The sequence below is a fragment of the Plectrocnemia conspersa genome, unplaced genomic scaffold (genome assembly GCF_051122295.1).
Source record: "Plectrocnemia conspersa isolate PC_06_02 unplaced genomic scaffold, ASM5112229v1 ptg000014l, whole genome shotgun sequence".
Classification (NCBI taxonomy): domain Eukaryota; kingdom Metazoa; phylum Arthropoda; class Insecta; order Trichoptera; family Polycentropodidae; genus Plectrocnemia; species Plectrocnemia conspersa.
This window is the reverse complement of record NW_028277178.1, coordinates 6,265,934-6,290,772: the sequence shown is the minus strand read 5'-3', so window position 1 is coordinate 6,290,772 and position 24,839 is coordinate 6,265,934. Positions and strand designations below refer to the sequence as shown.

Below are 24,839 nucleotides of genomic sequence, written 5' to 3'. Positions count from 1 at the left end.
ATTTTATTTAAGATTTCTCTTAAACAAATAAATTGTTGAAATAATATATAATGTTTGCTATTGTTTTAAAATCAATTAATAATTAAATTATATTACTTTTGTAATTACGGTACTTTTATTTTTCAGAAATATATTAGCTTTTGAATTGCTTGTACTTAAAATTTGTCATATAAAACGTATTTTATATGACAAAAACGTATTTGTCATATAAAACGTATTTATTACGTGCGATTTCACTAGCAACCAAATAGTGGTTTGAATCAGCTGAATTCAAAGACGAAAAGAAACAGAAAGATTTCCGATTAACGCTCCGAAAACAATGTTTGACAATCTAAATTTATGACAGACTCTAGGAATGACGAAAAGCAAACATTTTGTTGTATATCCACGAACATTTACCGGTCAACAAGAAAGTATTATTGCGAAGAGCAATACCTTAACAAAAATATATTAATAACTGTTTAACAAGAATTAGCTAAATAAAAAAAAATCAATATACATCATACAATTAGTTGCAATATTTGCTAAAATACTAATAATAATATCATAAAAGGTTACTAAATAAATAATATGTAGTATTTTTGCTAGACAATTATTTACGCAATTTTATATTTTTGTAGTCACTATACTTTTAAAAATAATGTATTTGACAGAATTACATTCGCCTTTAAATCAAAAGTTGGGCTTAAAACTTTGCTTGTCAAAACAAACGCATTTATTACGTGCGCTTTTGCCAGAAAACATTTCAATATAATATTAAAATAAAATACCAGGCTAACTAATACAAGATAAATAAGTAGAAAATGTAAATTTAATATGTGTGTAAAAAATGTTAATATAAATTTTTTTATTAATACAATACAATATATTAAGAAATAGATTTATATAATTTAATATATACTGTACAATAATATATAGTAAATTTTAAATAATTTTTAAAAATAAATATATTCCATTTGCCTAAGTCAAAATTTTTGTCTGGATTCAGGAATACTATTTAATTTATTCAGAAATATTATATGTATTATAATTTGTAATCATTATATTTTAATTTTTATAAATACAAATTTAATTCTGCTGTCGTGGCTCGAACCCGCTGTATTTTGTTTATCATTCAAGATGTTACGGACTACGCTATTCCGACCTTATATTTTATCTGCAACTATTATATATGTCCATAAATAAACACAAAAATAATATAAATATATTTTCCATTAAAAATACATATTTTTAAATGTCCAAATTTCTCGAGGGTTCCCGAAAAATTTCGATCGATTCGATGAATGAAAAACGCTACTAATAGACACCTTTGTATAAATAGAAAAAAATCACTATGTTTTAAAATACAAAAGTAACATGCCATCCATTGTAAAATTTAAAAAATGTAAATAGCCTAATCTATCGAATCAAATACATATTTTCACATACAAATTATTTTAGGGAATTTTAGATTAAGAATGTAATTTAACCCTTAAGAAGCAATAAAGCTCCTCGGACAAAAAGGAAGTAAATTACAGCAAATAAATATGAAAACTAATCTAGATTGAGTTACTTCGAGCTGAAGACGTAGAAAATAGAAAAACATCTGTTGGTCGAAGAAAGGCGATAAGAGCGAGAAAGGAAGTTGTGGGTATTTATTACATCCTGGGATTTGCGGTAATAAGGTCCATTGAACTGATATACAGTACACGCGGTGTCCTGGCTAATAACACCTACAAAGACTGCATTTACAAAATTAGGTTTAAGGATAATCAAAAAAATTAAAACTATACTAATTTTTTATTAATTGAATTTTAATTTATGCATATACATAAATCGTGAATCAACTTTATAAAAAAATTAAATCTACTCGATAAAGTGTGTATAAAACAGGATGATTAAAACTTTTTTCTATTCGAATGAAATTGCATATGAGAATTAATGTTTGATTGCTTCATCATTGGTTCGCGAGTATTGATACTATTGGAATCTCTAGAGTTATATATTTTTATGATTATTGGCTACGGATGCGATCGCGATCTTACTTGTATGTGAGCGTCTGACATTACGAAAAGTTTGTCTATTTTCATCTTTAGTCTCCAAAAAACCAAATTCAATAGTAATAGTAACAAAAAAATTCAACAGAAATTCTACTCTGGCCGAACACAGTTTCATAGAAGACCACAAAATTGATTTTAGCAGCACAAAAACTTTAACGAACATTAAAAATCCTTTTGTTCGTACAAAGTCGTTCGTACGTAGTCTTTGCGAAAAAATCACATAAAATTGTCACCGACCTAATTGCCACACAATTACGCAAACACATTAACACATACACAAATGACGTGTCCCGGGCTAATGGACAAATAATTAATATAATTAATACTGTCTAACCGAAACGTGTATATATGACAAGATCAAGGACCAGAGCAGCAGTTATGGATAATTCGTGATCATGGCTGTAGCATCGCAGTCGAAATATAAAAAGAAAGTAAGCGAAAATTGCGATGAATCCAGAGATTTAAAATATATATTTATAATATACTAATATAATTAGAAAATCACTGTTTACTCTCATTTTAATTACATGAACGTAAAAGTATCTAGGCTCCGTTGCACTATAGCGTAAAGCTGTAATTATTTACAACGTAGTAATTTATGGTAATATACGAAAATATGTCACAATAATATACAGTAATTGCAGTTAAATTGATGTAATTTATTGATGATGTAATAAATTAAAAGAGGCGATATTCTCGCATAATATTTATGTATATAGCACTATATTGTAATGCTTAGGTTTAACGAAGCGAACTTGATACCTACATTTTATCGTATAATAAACTGACTTAATTATATTGTTCCGTGTGAATGTATATGTGTGTATTTAGTTAACTGTTTCAATATATCTTCTAGAAAATGCGAACTCATTGACTGTTAATTATTGTAAATTGAAACCCCAGAAGTTGTTAGAATTTACGATAGTTGAACATTAGAGAATGAATTATCGTTGTTAACAACATATTAAAAACTTGTTTGTTAATTTTAATGTTAGATTACAATATTTCATATCAAATTAAAAACATTTTATGCAATAATAAACATTTTTTATATTTAAACTTTATCGTAATATGGACAAAAAGATATTATACTAAAATATTAAAATGTCAACCAAAGTGTTTTTATTACAGTTTTTGTATGCAACTTTTTTTAAGTAAATTTTTTATGACTTTAAAATTGCTTAATGTTTTTGTGTGGGGGGGGGGGTGGCGATTTATTTGGAAAAAAGCTAGATGCCATTTTGGCAGCACTGGCAACGGCAAGAGTAACATCATTCTTAAGGCAAATACGACAGAAGTACGACGACCGGTGGTGCTTCGTCCACCAGTCGCATTTATAACATTCAGTATCCATGTTACTAATATATAAATCTCAATAAACACTACTGCAGCGACCTAATCAAAGTGTCTTATTGGCACTGGTCTTTATCTGTCCGGCAAACTTTTATCCAGAAACATAATTAAGTCATATTTAATTATTTTTTTGAGCTATTAAATTGATCGAGTTTATTTAAAAAATAATTGAGGTGAATTTGACTAAACTGCGGTAATTTTTAAATCTCAATAATGTGGATATTAATATGCTTGTTAATACTTTAAAATGAAATCAGTCTTAAAAAATAAATATTTTTATAAATTCTTTCGTGACTGCTAATCTCTGAGCCTTTCCAAGTCAACCAGTGGGCGTTTTTGAAATAGTTTCTGCCCTTTTAGTGGAATGCAATCTTTCGCAACTTCAGCGTAATTTTGAATTTCTCTACCTTGTCGGAATGCGTGAATTGCGCTTTTCGAGAGGAATTCTTTTCTACGTCTTAAGGAATGCGAAACCTTGGATGCTCTTCAAGATGCACTTTGCCAATTTGCTCGTTAGAGTATCTGTTATTCTGCACCTGTAGCCGTGCCAGTATTTCCTTTGACGTAAATTCGAATGAACATTTTCTCCAATTTGTATTTCATCCTGTATGGCGGGCCCCTTGTTAAGTAAAATTTTAAAATATGAAAATACCTTATCAATTGCACATTTTAAATATTTCTCTCAACTAATAAAAATATAGTAAAATACATTTTAAAACATTAAAAGACTAGATAAATAATTAAATACAGGAAAATATAATTAAAAAGATGTTCAACATCCATTTTAAAGATTATGTTTTGAAACTTAAATAGTATATATTCATTTATCTAGATTGAAATTTTGAAAACCACTATTGAGTTTGTCAACCATGGTGGCATCCATGTTTTTGCTTTCCAAAGTCGCGTTATTGCTTTTAGAAGTTTATAAAGTAAGCAAAAACTTTCACACTTTCTTACCACACATTTCAAAATGTCAAAGTCTGTCAACTATTTTCTGGCTAGCTCTAAGCTGAATAAATCATAAAAATGTATGTTATGGGTGGATACAATACAATATTTAAGAAAAAACAGACGGAGAAAAAATTTAGATTGAATATTTATTTAATATGATATATTAATAAATATATATATTGTATTATCATATACATAGAAACAAATTTATAAATATATATTTGAAATTCATTCTATTACTCCTAAATTTTAATTCACATTCTACATAAATTATTTTTGAACATGTTTTTTTATACAAAGATATTATTTGTATTTTGAAAGTTGCTTTAAATATTTTAGTAACATATTATTTTATATACATAAAAATGTTGTATGTGTAAGTACATAAATTAAAAGTTTAAATGTTATGGTATATCAGAAACCTAATATTGTTGTACGTGAATATATTTAGTGTATTAAAACTCAACTTATTTGGAGTAAATGCGAATACTCAAATAAAGACATAAGATTATTGTTAATTAAATAAATAACTTATCAAGAAGCATTTACTACACACTAAATAGCTTTAAAAAATCAATGGCAATTTTAAGTTTATTTTAAAAACGCTTATGGGAAATAATTGAACATAACATACACCTGTGTTCTAGAACCAAATGCATTTGAAGCATATTGAGTAAAGCATATGAGCAACAGTGGAAAGTTATGGTCTAAAACAGGTAGTTGATCGATAAGAATGTGGATATATAAATATTGTATAATAATATGCTACTTTTATATATTGATTTTATTTAATAAATCAAACATTTTAGACAGCAAAACTTTCAATGTAAAAAATAATTTTCTTAAATGTATTTAGCTTAAGAACTTAATGCTATTTAAATACTACTAAAATGTAATTAAATTTTAATTTATTTTTTCAGACATTTCTTGACAACTTTTACTGTTATAAATATACAAAAACACATATATGTATATATATGTATACCACAATTTAAAATTAATTATATATATTATATATATATACACCGATATTATAAATTACACCTAAAACTAATTTATAATGCACGAACAGTAATAATTATTAAATATCAATATTTTCATGAAACAACATTAGGCAAACACGTACAATATTATTAATACGATAATTAAATTTTGATACGTGTACTGTATAATATAGACATATAACAAGAAAGCAACACTTTGAAACACGTACACAAATTATAATTTTGTTTTCTTATGAAAGGCATTCAATTATATAAATGAACAAGTATAAAGTTTTAATATACAATAAAATAATCTGATTATTAGGAATTTGCATATTCAATATATATGTATATATACTATATATGACTTTAAAAAAGATGTACTTTTTTATTGAAATTTATTAAATTTATATATTTAATAAACCTGTTTTTATTTGTTAATATAATTATTGCGATTTGCAATGGCGTGAAGTCATGGGTTTCACAACTCAGTATACACAGCTTAAATACAAAGTGGCAAAGCTTACTTAAGAGTAGTGTTCGAGATTTACTGACGTTTTATTCACTGTGAAAAATTATACTTTTAAGCCAACGTAAAATGCAAGTTTTAAAGTGTTTGAAATCTTAGATCCAAGGGAAAGAGCAACTATTTGAAATATTTAAGATAAAATAAAATAATGTAAAATTAACTCAGGATATTTTTTATTACTAAAGAGCACAGAAGAGTATATTACACATAATTTAATAGGCAGCATACTGTATGAAATTTATTACATGATGCTAAATAACACGAGTACGTGACTGTACTACTAAGTGATTTACATAGGTGTGCGAGTTATGTGGGTTATAATCACAATAGAGTATGCTAAATATTTTATAATATTATCTAACTTTTTCGTATAAATTAAGAACATTCCAAAATTATTTATTATAAGATACTATTGCACAGGCTTTTGCGAAGTTTCAATTATATGTCTATTAAAACCTCTAATTTGCTTTGGTCCATTTGTTTCCCATAAACCCTACTAATTACCATTAAATCCTTTAGTCGTTTCGATTATATTTAAATCCGAAACCCAAAACATTTAATATACCGTAATAACAATACTTGGAAAATTTTCCACAAAATAATAAACAACAGGTTTAATTCAGTAAGGCGAAAAATTTACGAATCTATTAAAAGATTTTGAATTTTTTTATAATAAAACGTCATCCGATACTGTTTTTTTTTTGAGATAATTATTTTTTAATTACGCTAGAACAAGTAAGGGTAGGTTATTTAGAGTTTAATGTTAATTTATGATAATCAATCGAATTACATTCTAAATATAGAATAGGTTTTTTGATTAAAAACTAATTATCTTTTTGCAATTAAGGGCTAACCATGTTTTAAAGTAAGATAATTACAACTTTATAGCCCATTCAAATTCCAGACTTAAACCAGATTGCCAGCCAACCGGTCGGCCTACAAAATTATTATTTTGCTCCCCAATTATTTTTCGATCTCTTATTTCCTGAAATAGGTGGTAAGGAACTCGCAGTTCGCGAGCCACGTGAGCTAAGATTATAAACAATCTGGCTTTGAAACTTTAAAAATGGTATCACGAACGATATTTTAGTATAAATAGACTAGTTTTGAATGTCAAGAAAAGGTCAAAAGCCATATTCGGAATTATGTTAACCTTGTAATAGTGTTAAATTTCATTCACAAATATATTTTTTATTGTAATGTTTCAAACACTGTGATACTGTTAGTTTTCAACGCATGTATTTTTCATTTTTAGTTAAATTATTTCTCTTTTTATTTATATTAAAATAATAGCCACACTTAATTCTTTTAAATATGTATTGTTCATGAAATACGGCACTGAATAATGTAAAAATTGTAGTAAATTGAGATTGAACAATTCAGTTGCAATTATTTGTCGATTCAAAGTATGATGCATTTATTATCATATTTAATTTTGCATCGTCGAAAATTATTCATTGTTTCATACAATGACTGTTGATATTTTGAATATTTAAGAACTATTACATTTAAAAAGAAGTAGTATGCTAGAAATTTATTTCTAGAAAAAATAGTAGAATGTGAAAAAAAAATTAATTAATTTTACAGTATTTCCGATTTTTTCTATATTTTAAATAACATTTTTTACGATCTTAAAAAAATACTAGTGCCAATGTTGTAATATTTTTTTAATTTAGAATCAAAACAATTAAAAAGAGTCAATATTCCTTTTTTTAATAATTAATTGAAAATATATTTTATCGAAAGTGACGAAAGGCAATGGTCCTTAGAATATAGAGGCTGCACTAAAACTTATCAATCAAGTTACAGATTTTATCTAGAGTCAATTAAGCAGTATGTTGTTATGTTGGAAAATATTTTTTGATTATTCACTGGAGAATTTTTCTTTTCACTCAATGCAACACTCAATCAAGTTAAATGTTTACTGTATACTTTTGCCATTATGTTTTACCTTGCCTTTACACTTTAAATAAATAAATATTTTGGAATTTCATCATACACAAAGAAAAGCATTTTTAGGGTGAATTCTTGATTTAGAGGAACTGCCCTTTGAACGTGAGATAGCTACTGTTTTTCTCAGTCAGTTTAAATAACAGCCCATGTTTTATACCTAGTGATTTAATTTTAAAGAAATGGCTATAATTGTTATTCTTCACAAAAAAAAAACATATTTTAATCCTCGTTGTTTTGTAATGACCGGACAGTTTATGGGAAATACAAAAACGGTCTTTACAGCTCTTGCTAATATTTTTTTACCATATTTGGATAGTAGACTATGAAACACCGACGGTGTTTCATAATTAACTGTGTTTTATATTTTTATATAATTGTCTAATATAAAAATTAAAATGTTCTTTAATTGTAAGTATTTGAAGGCATATGCATTTTTTTTTAATAAGTAAAAAAAATGTGAATATATTATTTTTACAGCTTTATTTTGAATGATTTGCAATTGAGAAATAAATAATACTACTAGCGTTACTCCACAGTGTTTTTTTTTTGAAATATAAAAAACATGCAGGGCAAATTTTGTCATAATTATCCTTCTGACTGTTTATGAATATTTCATGTTTCAAACAATAAGAAGCGTTAAAGCAATCTTCTTTACAGTCAGGTACTTTTAAAAATACTGTGTACGCTAAACCATTGTGCTATCTATGAATAGCAATAAAAATCAATAAGACTACTGTGTACAGAAACGTTTTTGTCCCATTTATTTTATTTATTACATAGTCGAAAAAAAAATGCAGGGACAATAAGTCTAAAAAAATATAATCTTTGACAAAATATCGTTCTTATAAACTGTTTTTGGATGCCTCCTAAGTTTTTATACTAGGGGCCAAAACACCATCAGCAAATTTATTATAATAAAATATATTCCTATATTATTCATATATTTTTTGCCAGTTACGATTATGAGAAAGGAGTGCGTACAAAATTGTTCAAACTGCGACAAATTATTTTCTAAAAACAGAATCATCTGATTAAAAATTGTGATAATTATGTGATTTATTTTAGAATATTTCACTAGTATTAATTTTTAAGGATTCGTCTCTCGTTTATTAATTTATTTCTACCCATCCCAAACGTTAATTAAAATTAAGTAATACGTGTTTATGTTCACGTAAATACAGCATAATAATATTCTACTACGCCGATAACATTAATTAGATTAATCCTCCACAATAAACATTATTTTATTCTAAGCCTCTGCTTTTAATCAATATTGGCATCGTCGTTTTCATAGCTATAAGCCATGGAGATATCGTTTTCAACAAATAAAATGTATGGATTTTAAAAAAAATATAAATTTTTCGTTAATAGCAGTATTTATTTTGTTTTACCAGTAGTATCAAAAATCGATATTTGCCTTAAAACTGGTACTACCGATAATTTTAACCCTAATTGTATATCTGAGATCCTAGAATTGCCCATTAGCAATACCGCATAATTTAAAATTAATGGCGTCATGTTTTGTTGGTTTTGGAAAACTTAAAATTGTATTTGTGTCGTGTTAATACTAAAAAAAAAATTTCACGATGGAACAATTCCAATGCACGTATTTATCGTAAAGATCTTTAGTTAAAATCATTGAATTTCCATGGGTAAAAACTGCATAAAGATTGCAACGGGTCAATTCACAAACTAACAACAGAAGGAAACTACACATACCCTGTGACATTTCTTATTATTCTATTTTTATGTTTAAGTTGCATCGCGACGGTTTCTAGGTTAATTGTGTTAGTGTTTATGCGCGCGTTTATATCACGACTCCTCTGCCTGGTCTTGAGAGACGATCCCTCAGGAGACATGCAAAGCTGGGGATGTAAATGTTAATGTGCGGTTTCAGTGACTACGGTAATTAATTTTCCGTGTAGAAGAGGACACATAAATATTTAACTATCATCAGCGCTATTTCCCTTTTATTGGCTCACTTACCAACCTTGACTCGGATTTTTTAGAACATTTTCAGCATTTTGAGAAGATCTGTGATAGATATAGCATCTGAGAAGGACTCCTTAAGCTGTCTTACTTGCGGAATAGGAAACTGATTCCGTTTGAGGTTAAACGTAGTAGTACTGAGTAGTACTCAATCATCAGACCTCGTAGAGTGAAATAGGACTCGCGAATTCTGCATGTTATTGATGGTCATCTAAGAATGACATTTTTATAGCAATCAGCTGATATTTATGAAAGAAGTGATGATTGTTATAGACTATTTTTTTAGTCTGAACATAAACATTTTTTATTAAATTCAAGATCAACCAAAGGTTTTTTTTATATGTCTAGCTAATTTTTAAAGCATGCAACCTAATAAACACGAAAATAACTCATTGTCTTAATCAATACGATTTTGTGTCGTGACAGATAAGTAATGAAACCATAGCGTTAAAGACAATGACTGTGATAGAAGTATATTATTTTATAAAAAATTATAATTTTAAGGAAAATTTAGTAAAGTATCATTAAATATTTTTATAGTTACTATTTTATTTATATTGAATAGTTCGTGCGAATTACTGCACATAAATACGATTTGTTTATCAAATGAAGTCAAGGAACTGTAGTTTGGCACACTGCCAGCGCACTGTATCACCACAAATTAACAAGCGATTCTCCCAGATTGTATTCTTAATTTTACTATCACGGTTTCTACGACAAAAAGGTTTACGACCAACGGAAAAAAACTTAATACCGGAGTGAGTGATCTAATTAAAAATTATCATAGCCTTACCTGTTCCGCTTCGTTTTCCTTCTGGTGATAGACGTTGACGTCACTGCGCGGCGTTGGATAGTCCGCCTCTCCGGGAATGTAGTAAGAAGGGGGCGATGTCGTGGTCCTGCTGGTCCTGCCGCCCCCTAGCTTCAGTCCCCCGCCTCTGGCGCCGGTGGTGTTGCCCCTCAAGGAGCCGGAGCCCACTTTGACCCCAGAGCCGCCCCTTTCCCTGCCGGACCACGACAGCTCGGCCGAGCGCGACCTCCTACCGGAGCGAGTCAACTCGCTTGTCATGTGAGAAACCGCACCTTCCCGTCCGAACCACCTGGGTTCACCACCCTCGAAGCAGCCGCAAAATAACAACATTACCAACGCTAATCTGGACGCTCCCGAACACGGCAGTGGCATGATTGCCGACAGGACGAATCCCAGATGTTTTACGACGAAACGGTCAACATGTCACCACCAAACAATCTGTAAGCTCACAGTTCACTACACAACTATTATTAAAAACATATTTTTTTTATCCAAGCATCCCAAGAAAGACCTCAAGTCATTGTCGTTGAATAATTATATAGGATTTATGCCGTCTGACAAAGACACTAATGGTCTACTACCCTTTTCAAATTTGTAAGTCCATAATTTACATCAAACTATGAACATCCGTCATGCGAGTACATACATATATAGAGAGAAAGAGCCGAGAATTTCTATAGCCATTCGAGGAAGCTGTATAAGCGTCGCTTTACTCATAACTAATTGTCTTATACTATAATATATGAAAATTGCTTGTATATGATATTTTTCGCATATCATGTACTAAAACAGTATAGTAAAATTTAATTGAAAATGCGACATTTGCAACATAAAAATACAAGGCTACCAGAAATAAGAGTTATTTTTTATTCGAATTTGGAAACTGCTGTTTTCGCTAGGGTACGCGTGACATGAAAAGTGTATTACAGTATTCTAAAGAAGTTCGCGCAAATTATTAATATTTTTGGGTGAATGTTTCGTTTAGTATTTTATCAATTCTATAGCAAAGAACAAAATGCTTATATTATTAGTTCCCAACTTATTTCTATTGTTGTTAAAAGGACAGTTGTGATTACCACAGAGGTTTCCAATCAGGGCGCTCGTTTCATTATTTGTTTAAAACAACTGATGATGTGTCTTTTCAAACGCAAATCTGAAACCGTTTAAGCTGCTGCAACATTTTAACAACCGAGATTGTGGTGCAGATTTTTCAGGCTATGATGTTGAATCATTGAAAACTAAAAGAGTCCGATTTAACTCTTGAGCAACCCTTCCAAAATTAGGTTTTATACTGACTGAAAAACCACTGCTTATGACTTCATACCTCGAATCGTATAAAGTATGCATCTGCAGAAGAGTTGATAAAACCGTGTGCATTAGAAATGGCAACAATTGTTCTCGGTAAAGAAGCCTTAAATTAGTGAGGTTGTCAAATAATGTTATTCAAAGCCGAATTAGTGATTTGAGTTAAAACATTTTCATCTAGTTCCTTTGAAATATCTCTCTAGTTGGATGAAGCAACTTATGTTGCAAATTGCAGTCAACTCATTGCATTGGTGAGGTCCATAATAGTGCCATAATGAAAGATTTTCTGTTCTGTAAAGACGTGAAAACAAACTTACAAAAGACCACTTTCAATATGTGACGTACTCATTTGCGAAGCATGACTTTGTATACTGATGGTATCTCTACCATGTTGTAAAATATTTTTTGCTCTGCTAAAACAAAAGATTCCGCACTTAATGTACCCACTGTTTTACTCATTGACATGCTCTGGCATCAAAAACATTATCTCCAAAGATGAAAAAAATTCTTGACACTACAGAGAATACCATAAACTAGATTAGGGTTTGCGCTCCAAACAACCGCCTCTTTAAGTTGTTTTGTAAAGAATTTGGAAGTGAGCATTCAGCTGGTTGTCACGTGGGAATGCTTTAACGTGTTTCTTAGACTGCGTTCTTCTCACAGTCAAAGCATTTCTAAAGGTACGAGATTATAATCTGCTTAGAGAAATGGAATAACAAGAGTTCAACCAAATGTTAACCTATTTGAGTGAAATTTTCACTCGTATTAATGACCTGAATATATCTATCTTAGGACAAAATGCAAACATATTGACATGCTGCGAGAAAATAAACAGTTTTAAAGAAACGTTAAAACTTTGGTGTCGACGAGCTAGGGGAGGGAATCTTTATAATTTTCTATCACTCAAAGAAATGGTTGATAAAAATAAGTCTCTAATTTCAAGTGTACGTGAAGAAATTGTGGATCACTTGGAAATATTATCAAAGTCATTGAATGGGTATTTTAAATGGATGTGTATCGCTACAAAATTAAAGGGGTAGGTTTAATATCTCAAATATGCCTTATATACGTTTTTACTTAATTTTTTTAAATAAATAAGAGATAACATTAACAGAATATTATCATATATACTTAGTGATATATACAGAATGTTTTAAATAACATAAAACATAGTTACTAAACATTCTAAAGAGAGCTATATAAGCTTAATAAACGTCATAAACTACTCGTATCAAACGGAATAAATATCTTTAAGGTTATTTACCCTAATGGAATTTCAATCCCCTCATAATATATGCGTGTGCACAGATATAATAAATCAAATTTAAGCGTTTTGGGAATACATCAAATGCTAAAAAATTCATACACTATGATTTATGACCTTGTTCGTTTTCTGCTCTCCATATTTTTCACCTCTCCAGATTCGATCGCTACGAGTCGTAAATTTTCCATTGCTTACATTTGACGACATGCAATCTTAACAAGTTTTCTCGCAAATTTAGGAAGTGACTAAAGTATGGCGAAATTTTCTTGCACAACAGCCGGTGAGTCTTATAATTGATTTAAAATGAAGTGAAATTAACCGAGAGCGTCCAATACTGTCGCGAAAATTGCCTCGAGGTAAAATTCTACTCGCAAACCGAACTTTCGATGCGACGTTATTAAAATTAATATATTTCCTGAATATTCGAAATATTCAAAATTGTAATATCAAGACTCGAAAGCTTGTACAAACCAGGATAATTAGAGTTGTCACAGACACAAGATTAATCTTACTAAATTAACTTATTTGGCAAGTGCTAAGATAATTCCTTGAAATCTGTCGGAACCCGCAAAACATGCCAAAATTTAATTTAAATTTAAACTTATATAGGTAACGAATATGGTTATTGTGTTGTTTACATTAAATGTCAAATACACAATTGCTTAAAATGTTAGTTTTAGCTTATAACTTTAAAATTAATTTGAGTTAACTAATATTTTTTTTGTTTAATTCTTAAATTTTTAAATTTAAATTAAATTTTGGTAAACTCCTAAAACATTGTAGAGCGAATTAGATGCGCAAAGATTTTATAAAATGTCATGATTTTAGATAAATAGTTATGACATAAAGAGCTAAAAATATTTGGGCAATACAAAGACAAGAAAAAGACAACGCTATGTTAAAAAAATGTATATTGTATCCCCATTTAAATAAAGTTAAGAGAGCATTAAAAAATCGACAAATCACAAGATAAGTATAAGATAATTGTAAGGATGCGTGAAAGTAGGAAATTAACTACATTGCAATACCTTCATAAGGTTTTTAAAAAAATGCTAGAATAAAGACATGCACACTAAATTTAAGTAGACGTCAACTACACAAAAAAATTGTCAAACTAAATACTACAAATAAATAACTATGTAAAAAAGTTTGTTTTTTCAGATAGTATATTATTTTAATTACATACTTTTTATTTGTGGGTATATTTTTCTATCATCTTTATTTAACTTCATTTATCTCAATAAATTTTTATGACTTATGTACAAAATTAATTAAGATTTTCAATCTGATTCCATTTTTTATATTTTAAAACAGATTGTAATGCCCTTAAAAGATATAATCAGGAGAAACAATGCATTGTCATTGTGAAAACTACCCCCGTTTTGTTCACTAATTGAGGTTTAACCTTTCTGAGAGCTGTGGTTAATTTTGTTAATTGATAACAATAACGTTTAATTTTTATATTCTAGTTAAATTATATTATATTCCAAAATTATTAATGCAACACCTTCAAATCTTATCATAAAACAAAGCATTACTTTTTCATGAATTTTAGCTTAGTTATGGCAAATGGGGTTTGCTCTGGTACAGTCAAATATGTTTTCATGGCACATTGTCACAGACAAACTATGCTTAATATTTTGTTACAAATCTCTAGCACTTGAAGCAACACATTTTAAAACAGGCATCTGAAAATTACCGAGAAGTCCAAACATCGTACCACAAAATCATTCAAATGCGATGCAAATGTCTTACAATTGCCTCCCATTTTCAGTACAATCTTCCTGGAATTTTGACATGGATCAGTGTAAATTATGGCCTTTAACCTGGCATCATAATGCTTAAAAGCTAGCTCAGTGATTTATCAAGCACTGAAAAATCTCTAGAACGGAATTTTGTAAACCACCTGTGTCAATCGATTTTTATTTCCATCTTTTTAGTACACATCACAAATGCTTTTTGTTGCCACATTGTCATTAAGGTATTTTATAGGAGAAATTAATAAAATACAGTGAAATAGTTTAATATGAAATGGTATGCTTAGTTCAAATAAAAAAAATGTTTGCGTCATAAAAAAAACGACAAAACTTTTGCATCAACCATTGTTAGTCATCCTAACTATTGTTATAACGGCTAACGATTTTTTTCGACGCATACAGTTTTTATTTATTTGTACTAAGCAGCAACATATGTTAATAAATGTCTATATTGTATAATATTAAAAAATAAAATATAGGTTTATGGCAGATAAATTAACAATAGACAAACGTTTTAAATATTAAGCATATGACTCGATTAATATAAATAGATTATATGCAGCTAATAATTAAGAATATATAATAAATTAACTACCTGACATGAAAAAAGCCGAATAAGAATACAGATTATATGCAAACAAATAAGAGTGTGTTTTAACTTTTACAAAAAAAACAACGATCCTAGAAAAGGCGATGCTCTAGCATGCACACTGATTTTTATATTACTTAGAAAAAAATAATAATAATACATATCATGTATATATAATTATTATATTTAAATATTCATCAAAGTATGTGACATAAATATAGAAGCAAGATCAGAGTATTCACAAACAAGAGCCTGCAATTTTTAAAGATTAATCATTAACGAGAAAATAGCTTAATGGAAATTATAGCTATTTAAATGTTAATATTACTGTAGGTAATATAATTTAAAATATATTATATAAAATAAATAAGGGAGCATAATAACTTGTTTTTAACTACAACATGCCAGTAATAACTCGTGAAAGTAATGTTTTTATTTAGTACCTCGAAACACGTACAAAATATTTTTTACAGTACAAAAATGTATAATTCTGTTTAATCTTATAGTTTAATTAAACAAAAATAATGAAACCAAAGATAAACTAGGTGGGATGCAAAATAAATATTTTCATTAAAATAATTTGCTATTCCGACTTCAGAATTAAGGGTGAGTAAAGTCTACAAGAAGAGACAACTATGGTCATATATCTTACAAAATTCACGATTGAAAGATTTTTACCGAGTGAGCCATTAATACGAAATTGCAGATTATATGAATTTCTTGAAAAAATGTAAACTACGGCCACTAAAGCATTTGTGAAGTGCTAGGTGATGTAAAATCAAAGCAAATCATGCTATAATATGCAGATATGGAGAGAATGTGTATAGATTCCACGCGAATTAAGCGGAGTAAACAAGTAAGCACGTATACGCATATTCAAAAAGCTGCTGTATATTGAAACCGGTCGTTTTTTATCAATAATTTAATTACTCAATATAAGAAATGGGTGTTGTACAACAACAAGCGCAGTAAAAGACAGTGGTTTGAAGCCTGGGCTCACTGTAAAAAAAAGTTATTTTGTGTATGTGATGGGATTACAAAAAAAGGGTGCATTACGAAACTCTTAAACCTAGCCAAACAATAAGAGCAAGCTTGTTTTTGGTGATCGGCTAGATTGTGGTGCACGAGAAAGGTTAAAAGGCTTGTATTTCTAAACATAAGTCGAATAGTTCTAAAATACGACAATGCGGGACGGCCCCGTGTGACGAAATAAACTCTTAGCAAAATCAAGGAATTTGACTGAAAGGTTTTATCCCAACCATATAATTCCCCGAACCTTTCTTTCTTCTTAGAACCATTTATTTTAATGCCTTCTCTACACTCTCACGAAGTAGCTAGAGGCGAAATCGCATGCTCTTATCTCTCACTCACCCTCGTCATTTATCACGCGAGAGAGCGAAATAGAAAGTATCTCACTGTTCGCGCTTGAAAGAGTAGTACATTTTGTGATTCAGTCCCTTTGACTCGGACCACAAATACCGACACGAAAAAAAAAACAAAATGCAGACAATGTGAAAACGGGGCTGCCAGAATAATTTGCATTAAAGACTCCAAATTATGTTAATAGAATTTAATAAATAATTGAGAGCTGGAAGAAGGTTAAATATTAAAAATAAATTGTATGTTTAATTATTAAAATAAAAATAAACATTTAAAAGGGTTTTTTGCTTCATTAAATAATTGACATTCATTTCAGTATTGCCTAATATTATTTTTTATTTGTTAATGCCCGTCTTTTGCTAAGTATCGTTATTATAACTATAGTGAAGAAAGACATTTATACGTAAATATGTACGTTCTGTAATATGTTTAGTGAATTGAAGTTTGAAGTCAAAGTGTAAACTTAATTATGTAGCACTCGCTTTTAATTCATGCAATTTCACTTTGAGGTGAAGAGTTAAAGTAAAGAGTTTTCTTAGAGTTAAAAATACACTAGTTTGTTTTATCTTAATATTTTTTTATTTTCTACAATAAATATTTATTGTGTAAAGAGATTATATCATTTATTTGATCGCTTTATCATCAATGTATATGGTTGAAAAAGGTTATTCTATATAAAAGCTCCTACTGTTGTTTTTACGTAATAATATAAATAGATCGAACATTTTAGGTATGAGAATATAATCAGTGATTTTATATTTAAATACAACACTGGTGGTTATATCATAATTTTGTAAAATTTATATGATTTAAAAAAATATCATAGGAAAACATATTTCATAAAACACACAATCAAGAATTTCCTTTGTACGTTAAAAATGAAATTGACATCAAGATAAATATAATGTAATTTGTAGTATATTTTTTTAAATTTGTTTAGGCATACAGAACATCTATAATGCTGTGTTTTATATATAGTATATATGTATATATTATATATATAATACAAATGCCAGACATGTGCTCCCAAAAATTTATAATCCATTTATTATATACCATCAAGAAATTCCCATAAAATATTTTTAATATATTACTAAATGAAGGTAATAAGCTAATGGGACGTTATTTGATCGAAATGCTGCCTTTTTTTTTTTAAATACCTAAAATATAAGCACGCATTAAATATTTCAAATAGATTGCTTAAGCATTAAATAAAGTGTAGAATGCCATAGATATACTCGACAAATCGGTGCGAAAATGAACCATATGAAATACCATGAATAATTTATGGGCAGTTCAATACTAAGAGGTATACTGTCTATATAAGACGCTGCAATAATATGCCAATAAAAAGACTGCAGGGTTTCTAAAACAAATGTTGCCAAAAGTTACACTCTGATAATATTAAACGATGTTCGTTTATTGTGTTAGAGGCTGTTATCGGCATATAATGTAAATGGTAAAGTTTGGACTTAATCGCACGTGAAACATCGCTTAACACGGAACGAAAAGCAATTTTAGACTTTCATCAAGATTTAAATTGACCCATACATCACATCACGTCCTCACAAAAAAACGTTCCCCTATTATCGTACGTGACTTTATTTCGGCTCATATGCTCCAGTCTTGATCCGACAAGGAAGTTCTTAAAAAAAATGTTTTTTATATGTAAATAGAGGGTGAATAACGTTACGGTGTTGTCCTTTCATTCATGAGAGGATCTCTATAGTTTCTTTTCCGAAAAAAAATATTTTTAGAAGGAAAAAATGTATTTTAATGATAATATTTGCCGCCAAAAGTACCTGCCACTTTAAAATCCTTCTCAGCAACACGCGACTTATTGGTATAAATAATAAAATTTGAATAAGCCTGCGGAAAATCTTTTGACCTCACTTTGAAAGACTAAAGCGTTTCGAGAAACGTTACGATATTTTCGACCGGCTGAGTATTATAAAAGACCTTTGTTACTTTGCAGCGATAAACAAAAAAAATAATAATAGCAATTCTTACTGAAAATTTGACTCTTACATAACAATTGCACCCAGGAAGCAATATTCACAGTTGTAATGTATATTTTCGGGTAATTTTACTTCATGACCTTAGGGAAAATAAAATATTTTTTTAGAGAGATATAAAAATCAAATATTAAATATATGGATCAGTTCAAAATAAAAACGCAATTACGATGTTATTATTAAATATAGTGAAACGAAACTTCCGGCTTATATTTTTCATCTCGCTTAGTAAATAAAATTTGAGTACTTGAGCGGCATTTTAATTATTAATAAAAAAAATATTTAAATATTGCTAAGCTATTACTACTTTTAATGTACAAGCACTATATAAAATATCTACATAGATATTAGAGTACATATTAAAATGAAATAATTAATAACTTTTACCTAAAACAATATAAGATATGTATGTATAATTAAGCGGCGCTTTCAACACTCCTATTCAGCTTTTCTCTAATATGAACTCACATAGACGATGACATTTAATGGTTTTTACACTTTAAGCGGCATTCAAACGTTTAGTAAAAATATTTCACACGAGCTTTCCGCAACATTCAATTTAATATTTCTCAAATGTTAATTGGCCCTAAAATCCCTAAAGCTACGCATAAAAATCATATTAAAATTTTCCCGTGTCCTTTAGAGTGAAACTATTATTTGAAAGCAGCGAACCCTAACCCATTAGACCCGCAACCGCAGTCGGCTTGAAATTACTTCGAGTAAAATTCAAAACGGCAAACATTCATTGAAATAAATTAAAATTATACGTTCAGTTACCGGCCGATTAACCTTCAAAATCGGAAAGTAAAAATACAACCCTAAATAAAGATAAAACTTCATACATAAACGATGGCGCCGTAAGATTTACAGTTTGAAATATAAATAACTTCCGGATAAAACTTCGGATGCTTCATTTCCGTTTTGCCTCAATAATTTATAACAGATACTTAAACCTATACATTAGGAATTTTACGTTTAAAAATCAATTCACTTTAAACGAATTTTATTGACTTGAATATCTGAATAAATATTGTCTTTCTATTTAAAGAACTCGACGTGATATACATATATGTGCTTTCTAATATATATATATATATATATATCATAATTTAAAGAGTGACAGCGCTATAACGATTGATATATGATATAAATGACGTATCATTTCCGTTTCAATGTCTATAATTTTCTACAAATGTTTTTATTAATGGTTTTTGTAAAAGATATCGCTATGTACTTTATTTATACTTCAATGAATCAAAGATGATAATATCAATACCTATTTCACAATAACTGGAGTTTTCTCTTGTAATGCGTTTGAACATTCAATATGAATTTTCGCGAACGTTTTGAGATTATCATTAACTTGCTAAAAACAACAAATTAATTCGCAAAAACACTCGCGCGTTGGTTGATTCTCTCCCCATTTTAGACACACTCTTTATGTACAGGAACATTCTGAAACAAAAATAAACAAACTTTATAAAAAAAATGCTTAAATATTGAATCATGGCATGATGAATTATTCATGCCGTTTACTGGAAGAGTAAAGAAAATTGTCTGAAAAGATTTTTGATCCTTAGATTTGTGTAAGTTCAAGACGATCAGTGTACCTTAAATATATTCACGTTTATTATCTTTATACGATGGATTAACATGAATTATATAAATTTATAGCAAATTAAGGATATGTATTGAAGTAAATATATATAATGCAAGCTAAGCAAAAAATGATATTTAAGGATCTACAGTTTTAATTTTTACATTTAATTTAATATTTATATTTTATTGATTTTAAAAATTAAAAAAAAGAAAAACACACAATCAATTTCTATTAAAAAGCAAAATTTTTAATCTTTTTCCCTAAAGACAATTAAATTACCAAACCAATGCTAAGCTTATTTTCTCGTTAATTCCTTAAGTCGAGCTTTTAACTGCCATTGTTAATGTTTCTCTCTTTTCATTTATATTTTATAATACATAAATATATATTATATTGATTATTAGACTAATTCTTAAGATGTCATATTGCTAATAGATTATAGCCAACACAACGAGATTACTATGTAGTGATTTTCTAAATACTTTACATGAAAATTATAATGATTTAGCATTTTTTATATTAAATAATACATGTGCATATTCTGATAAATTTATTGTATGTAATCAGATATATTATATCTGGTTTTATACATTGCAAATCTTTTTGAATACAAATATGGTATTTATGTATCTAAAATATTTAAATTTTTGTTTTTATTGGAATGTTTTGCGAATTAGATACCGGTAATATTTTTAATTTCTAATTATACACTGAAAATGCAGGAAGAGTAAACACGGTGATGAAAGTACTAAACCCATATCTGAACAAGTGGCACCGTGTTTATGCTGACAATTTTAAAAATAGCGTTTTACTCGCAAAATATTATTTTTTTCTGAAAACAGAACTTTGTGGAACAATCCAGAATATTATGAGTCTGCCAGAATCTCAAAAATATTAAATTACTGCTCGAAGAGATGAACATGGAAAAAAAATTAAAACGCTTATCTAAATTTGGAAAACAAATAAGAAAAGATATTTCAGAATGATATCTACCTTTCATAACAGCAAGATGATAGACACGGGGAAAAAACGGAACGACCGGCATTACAATATGTAATGTACATATTGTAATGCCGGTCAATGACCACAATGTATAATGGACTATAATAAATATATGAAAGATGTTTGTTGATCGCGGCGATCATCACCTTAGTAACCAAATATTTCGAAAAACAATGGAATAAACAAAAAAATTTGTTTTTTCATTTATTTCAATGCGCATTGTTTTATTCGTTCAGTGTCTATCGAAATTTGAATCGTAACAGCAAAATTAAATTCAAGGGTTTTCTTTTGTGTAAGGCTAAAGAATGGATGCAGAATTCAGTGAAATCTATCGACTATGAAGACATTTCACCAGTTTCTATCACATCTTGCCGTGCCCGTACTGTCCATCCACCAGAAAGGCTTTTGGATAAGCTAAAAAACCATAAGCCAATAAAATTACAAAGTGGGGAGAAATATGTGGAAAAAAGTGTCGTGTTTAGATATATCATACATGTGTAAAAATTGTGAAATTCCTCTTCATATTGCCGAGTGTTTTTATACGTATTAAAAAATATTGAAATAAATAAAAAAAGTGTTAAGAATAAAAATAAATATAGTGTTATAATATGGTATATAAGTGTAATGGTGAAAATAAATGTGTCTGTGACAGTTGTAAGCAGATAAAGGACGCAGAAAAATTGGTGAGTGAAAATTATATTATATTAAAAACGGATATTTTTTTATAAATCGATTATACAACATTTTTGCATTTAAACATACATGGTATAAAATAATAAATAACTGGTTTGTAACCATTGCAACCATTTTCAATTAACACAAAATATTAGGAATGAAAATTACATATTTATTCGTTCAGGATTTTATTCCTCATAGATTCTTTTAAGTGCAATAATTATTTTACAATAAACTAATATGTTGATAATTAATCCAAGTTGTAGTTTTTTTCCCTGGTTTCTTTATTTGTAAATCATTGCGGTTTTCCAAATGGTGAGGAAATTTTAAAATAACAAACACCCGGTAAAAATGTTTGTAAGTTAATGAATGATATTTTTTGCAAGTTGATTACTGTGTTATGTAATTTATCTACATATACCGTAACGATTTTACTTTTAATTACGCAGTAACATACAGAATTTTATGTTGAAAAACTTTCTTAATTGAAGTACTATCAACCGGGACGATTCGATTTTTTTTGATTGGATTAGTTTTTGTTTTACCTAACCAGACAGTTAAGCCCTGAAATTTATTTCTGTTCAAGAAGTGTAACATAATATATTTTTTATATGAAATAAATAATTATGTGTCATACATTTCATAAAAAATATTCACGTGCCCCAAAAAGGTGACGTCTCATTGCAATGCGCCGAATTGGGATAAGACGACTCTTTATAAGTAAAATATAATTTATTTTTTATTTAATTGTACGTATAAATAGGGTACTACCATCTCTGATTATCATATGATATATTGTCAAACTTTTTTTAATAAACTAAAACGCATGACGCAGGACATGCCTGAGTAACGGCCACTAAACAATGTTCTTTCAAGACTCTTATACAAGTCCTTGGGCCTTAAGTTGGTAAAAAGAAAATTTGTCTTTATATTTAGTAAACAATAAAAAAAATATTTTGCTTCTAAACACCACCCTTGTCTGATTATGATCACTAGTGTTGTGCTGTTTTTATTTTTTATTAATAAGAGTAACTACAGAGTAGCAGAGACTAGTCAGGACAACAAAAACACATTATGAAAAATTCCAGTTACTCCACGAAATCACAGTTGACAATAATACAACTTGACCTGCCATTTCAACTACACCGCCTGTTAGCGGCACCTATATTTCTCTATATACATATGTGGAAATTTATATATGTTTATAAAATAAACAGTTACTAGCTTTTATGGCAAAGCCACAATCATTAAGCCTCAAAACCTTGAATTTATTAACATATACATCTAATGTTTTTAATAATATTTTTGATGTTTATTATTTAAATACCAAACATTTGTCTTTTAAATAGTTGTTTAATAAATTAAAGTGACCTTTAGATTGCTGTGGAACATATTTTGTGAAATACATACTTAGTTTTTTTACACATACATTGTGTATGTATATAGTGAATTGAAAGCGAATAAAAGATTGCTCCGGTTTCGATATAAAATAATTGGGTTATGTGACTACAAAAGAATACGAGCCACCAGCTAAACTATGCTGAGCCCTTTGAGCTTATTCTACTATTGTATACGAAGGAATTGATTAGTAAAAAAGTAAATTCGGAAATAATATATAAATTTGCAAAAATTAGAAAAATTCGACATTTGTATGTACTGTGTCATTTAGAATTGTTTTAATAATCTTAAACAGTCATAAGCAAACTAGTAAAATATTAATGAATACAAGAATAATTTTGTATGATAATGGAACAACATGACTATTGACTGAATGACCTATGTTCAAATAACACATGAAACATGTGTTTTTAATTTTTCATACCGCAATATATTTGCGGCAATGAATTAATTCAATAAAAATTAGTCTAAAAGCAATAGTTGTAACTAATTGTTCTAAAATAAATTATATTTCATTTAGCAACTTCTTCTTCTCAGGAAATAAATTTTAACATTCGCCTTAATAAAAATAAATCTGCTAAGGTTTATGCCTAATGTTTTATTGATATAATATTTTATTTACTTAATAGAAATCTTGGAGCAATTTAAATTAAATTTAGTGTACCTAAAAAATGTGTCTGATAATTTTATAATATATTTTTTTAATAATGATAATAATGGCTCTATTTTGTATTAGTATAATTAAAAAGACTATTTAATTAGCATTACTTAACACCAGACGTATGCTATGGAACAGTGGTTTAAAGCCCTTAATGATAGCAAGCCGGTAAAATCGAAGTTTAGTAACAAATATGCTTAGACAATGTAATTTTAAGTTCATGTGCACATCTAGGTATTTAACCTCTACTCTATTTTATGAAATTACTTTGTTTGCTCTAAAGTTCACAGTATATGAAATTAACATATTAACTAAACTTTTCCTATAAGTGGAGAATATTATTGCTTTTCTGTTATTTTTGTTAATTAAATTTCCAATATTAAAATTAAATAAAACATTTTTATACTATTTTTGATGGCTAAAATATAAAATGGGTTTACCATATATTTTGTGAATTGTTATATAATATAAAGGCTGATCCAACTTCGGTTTCTCAAATTTTTTCAACACCTAATCTGCGTAAATTCTTTGCTGTCCATTGAGTTTGGGCTGTAGTTCTTGTATTAACTGAATTTTATACGAGTTTAT

General features: G+C 28.6%; 1 protein-coding gene across 1 annotated transcript in view; it reads right to left on the bottom strand.

The window, feature by feature from the left end:
- Nmdar2 (glutamate ionotropic receptor NMDA type subunit 2) overlaps nt 1-24,839 on the bottom strand; it is a 334,557-nt gene that overhangs the window by 270,963 nt on the left and 38,755 nt on the right. The window contains exons 2-3 of the mRNA XM_088203959.1: nt 20,195-20,373; nt 10,591-11,072 (exon numbers count right to left, since the gene is read on the bottom strand). Coding sequence (XP_088060085.1) covers nt 10,591-10,980 — 390 coding nt within the window. The 5' untranslated portion in view covers nt 10,981-11,072; nt 20,195-20,373. The remainder of the gene's footprint in view (nt 1-10,590; nt 11,073-20,194; nt 20,374-24,839) is intronic.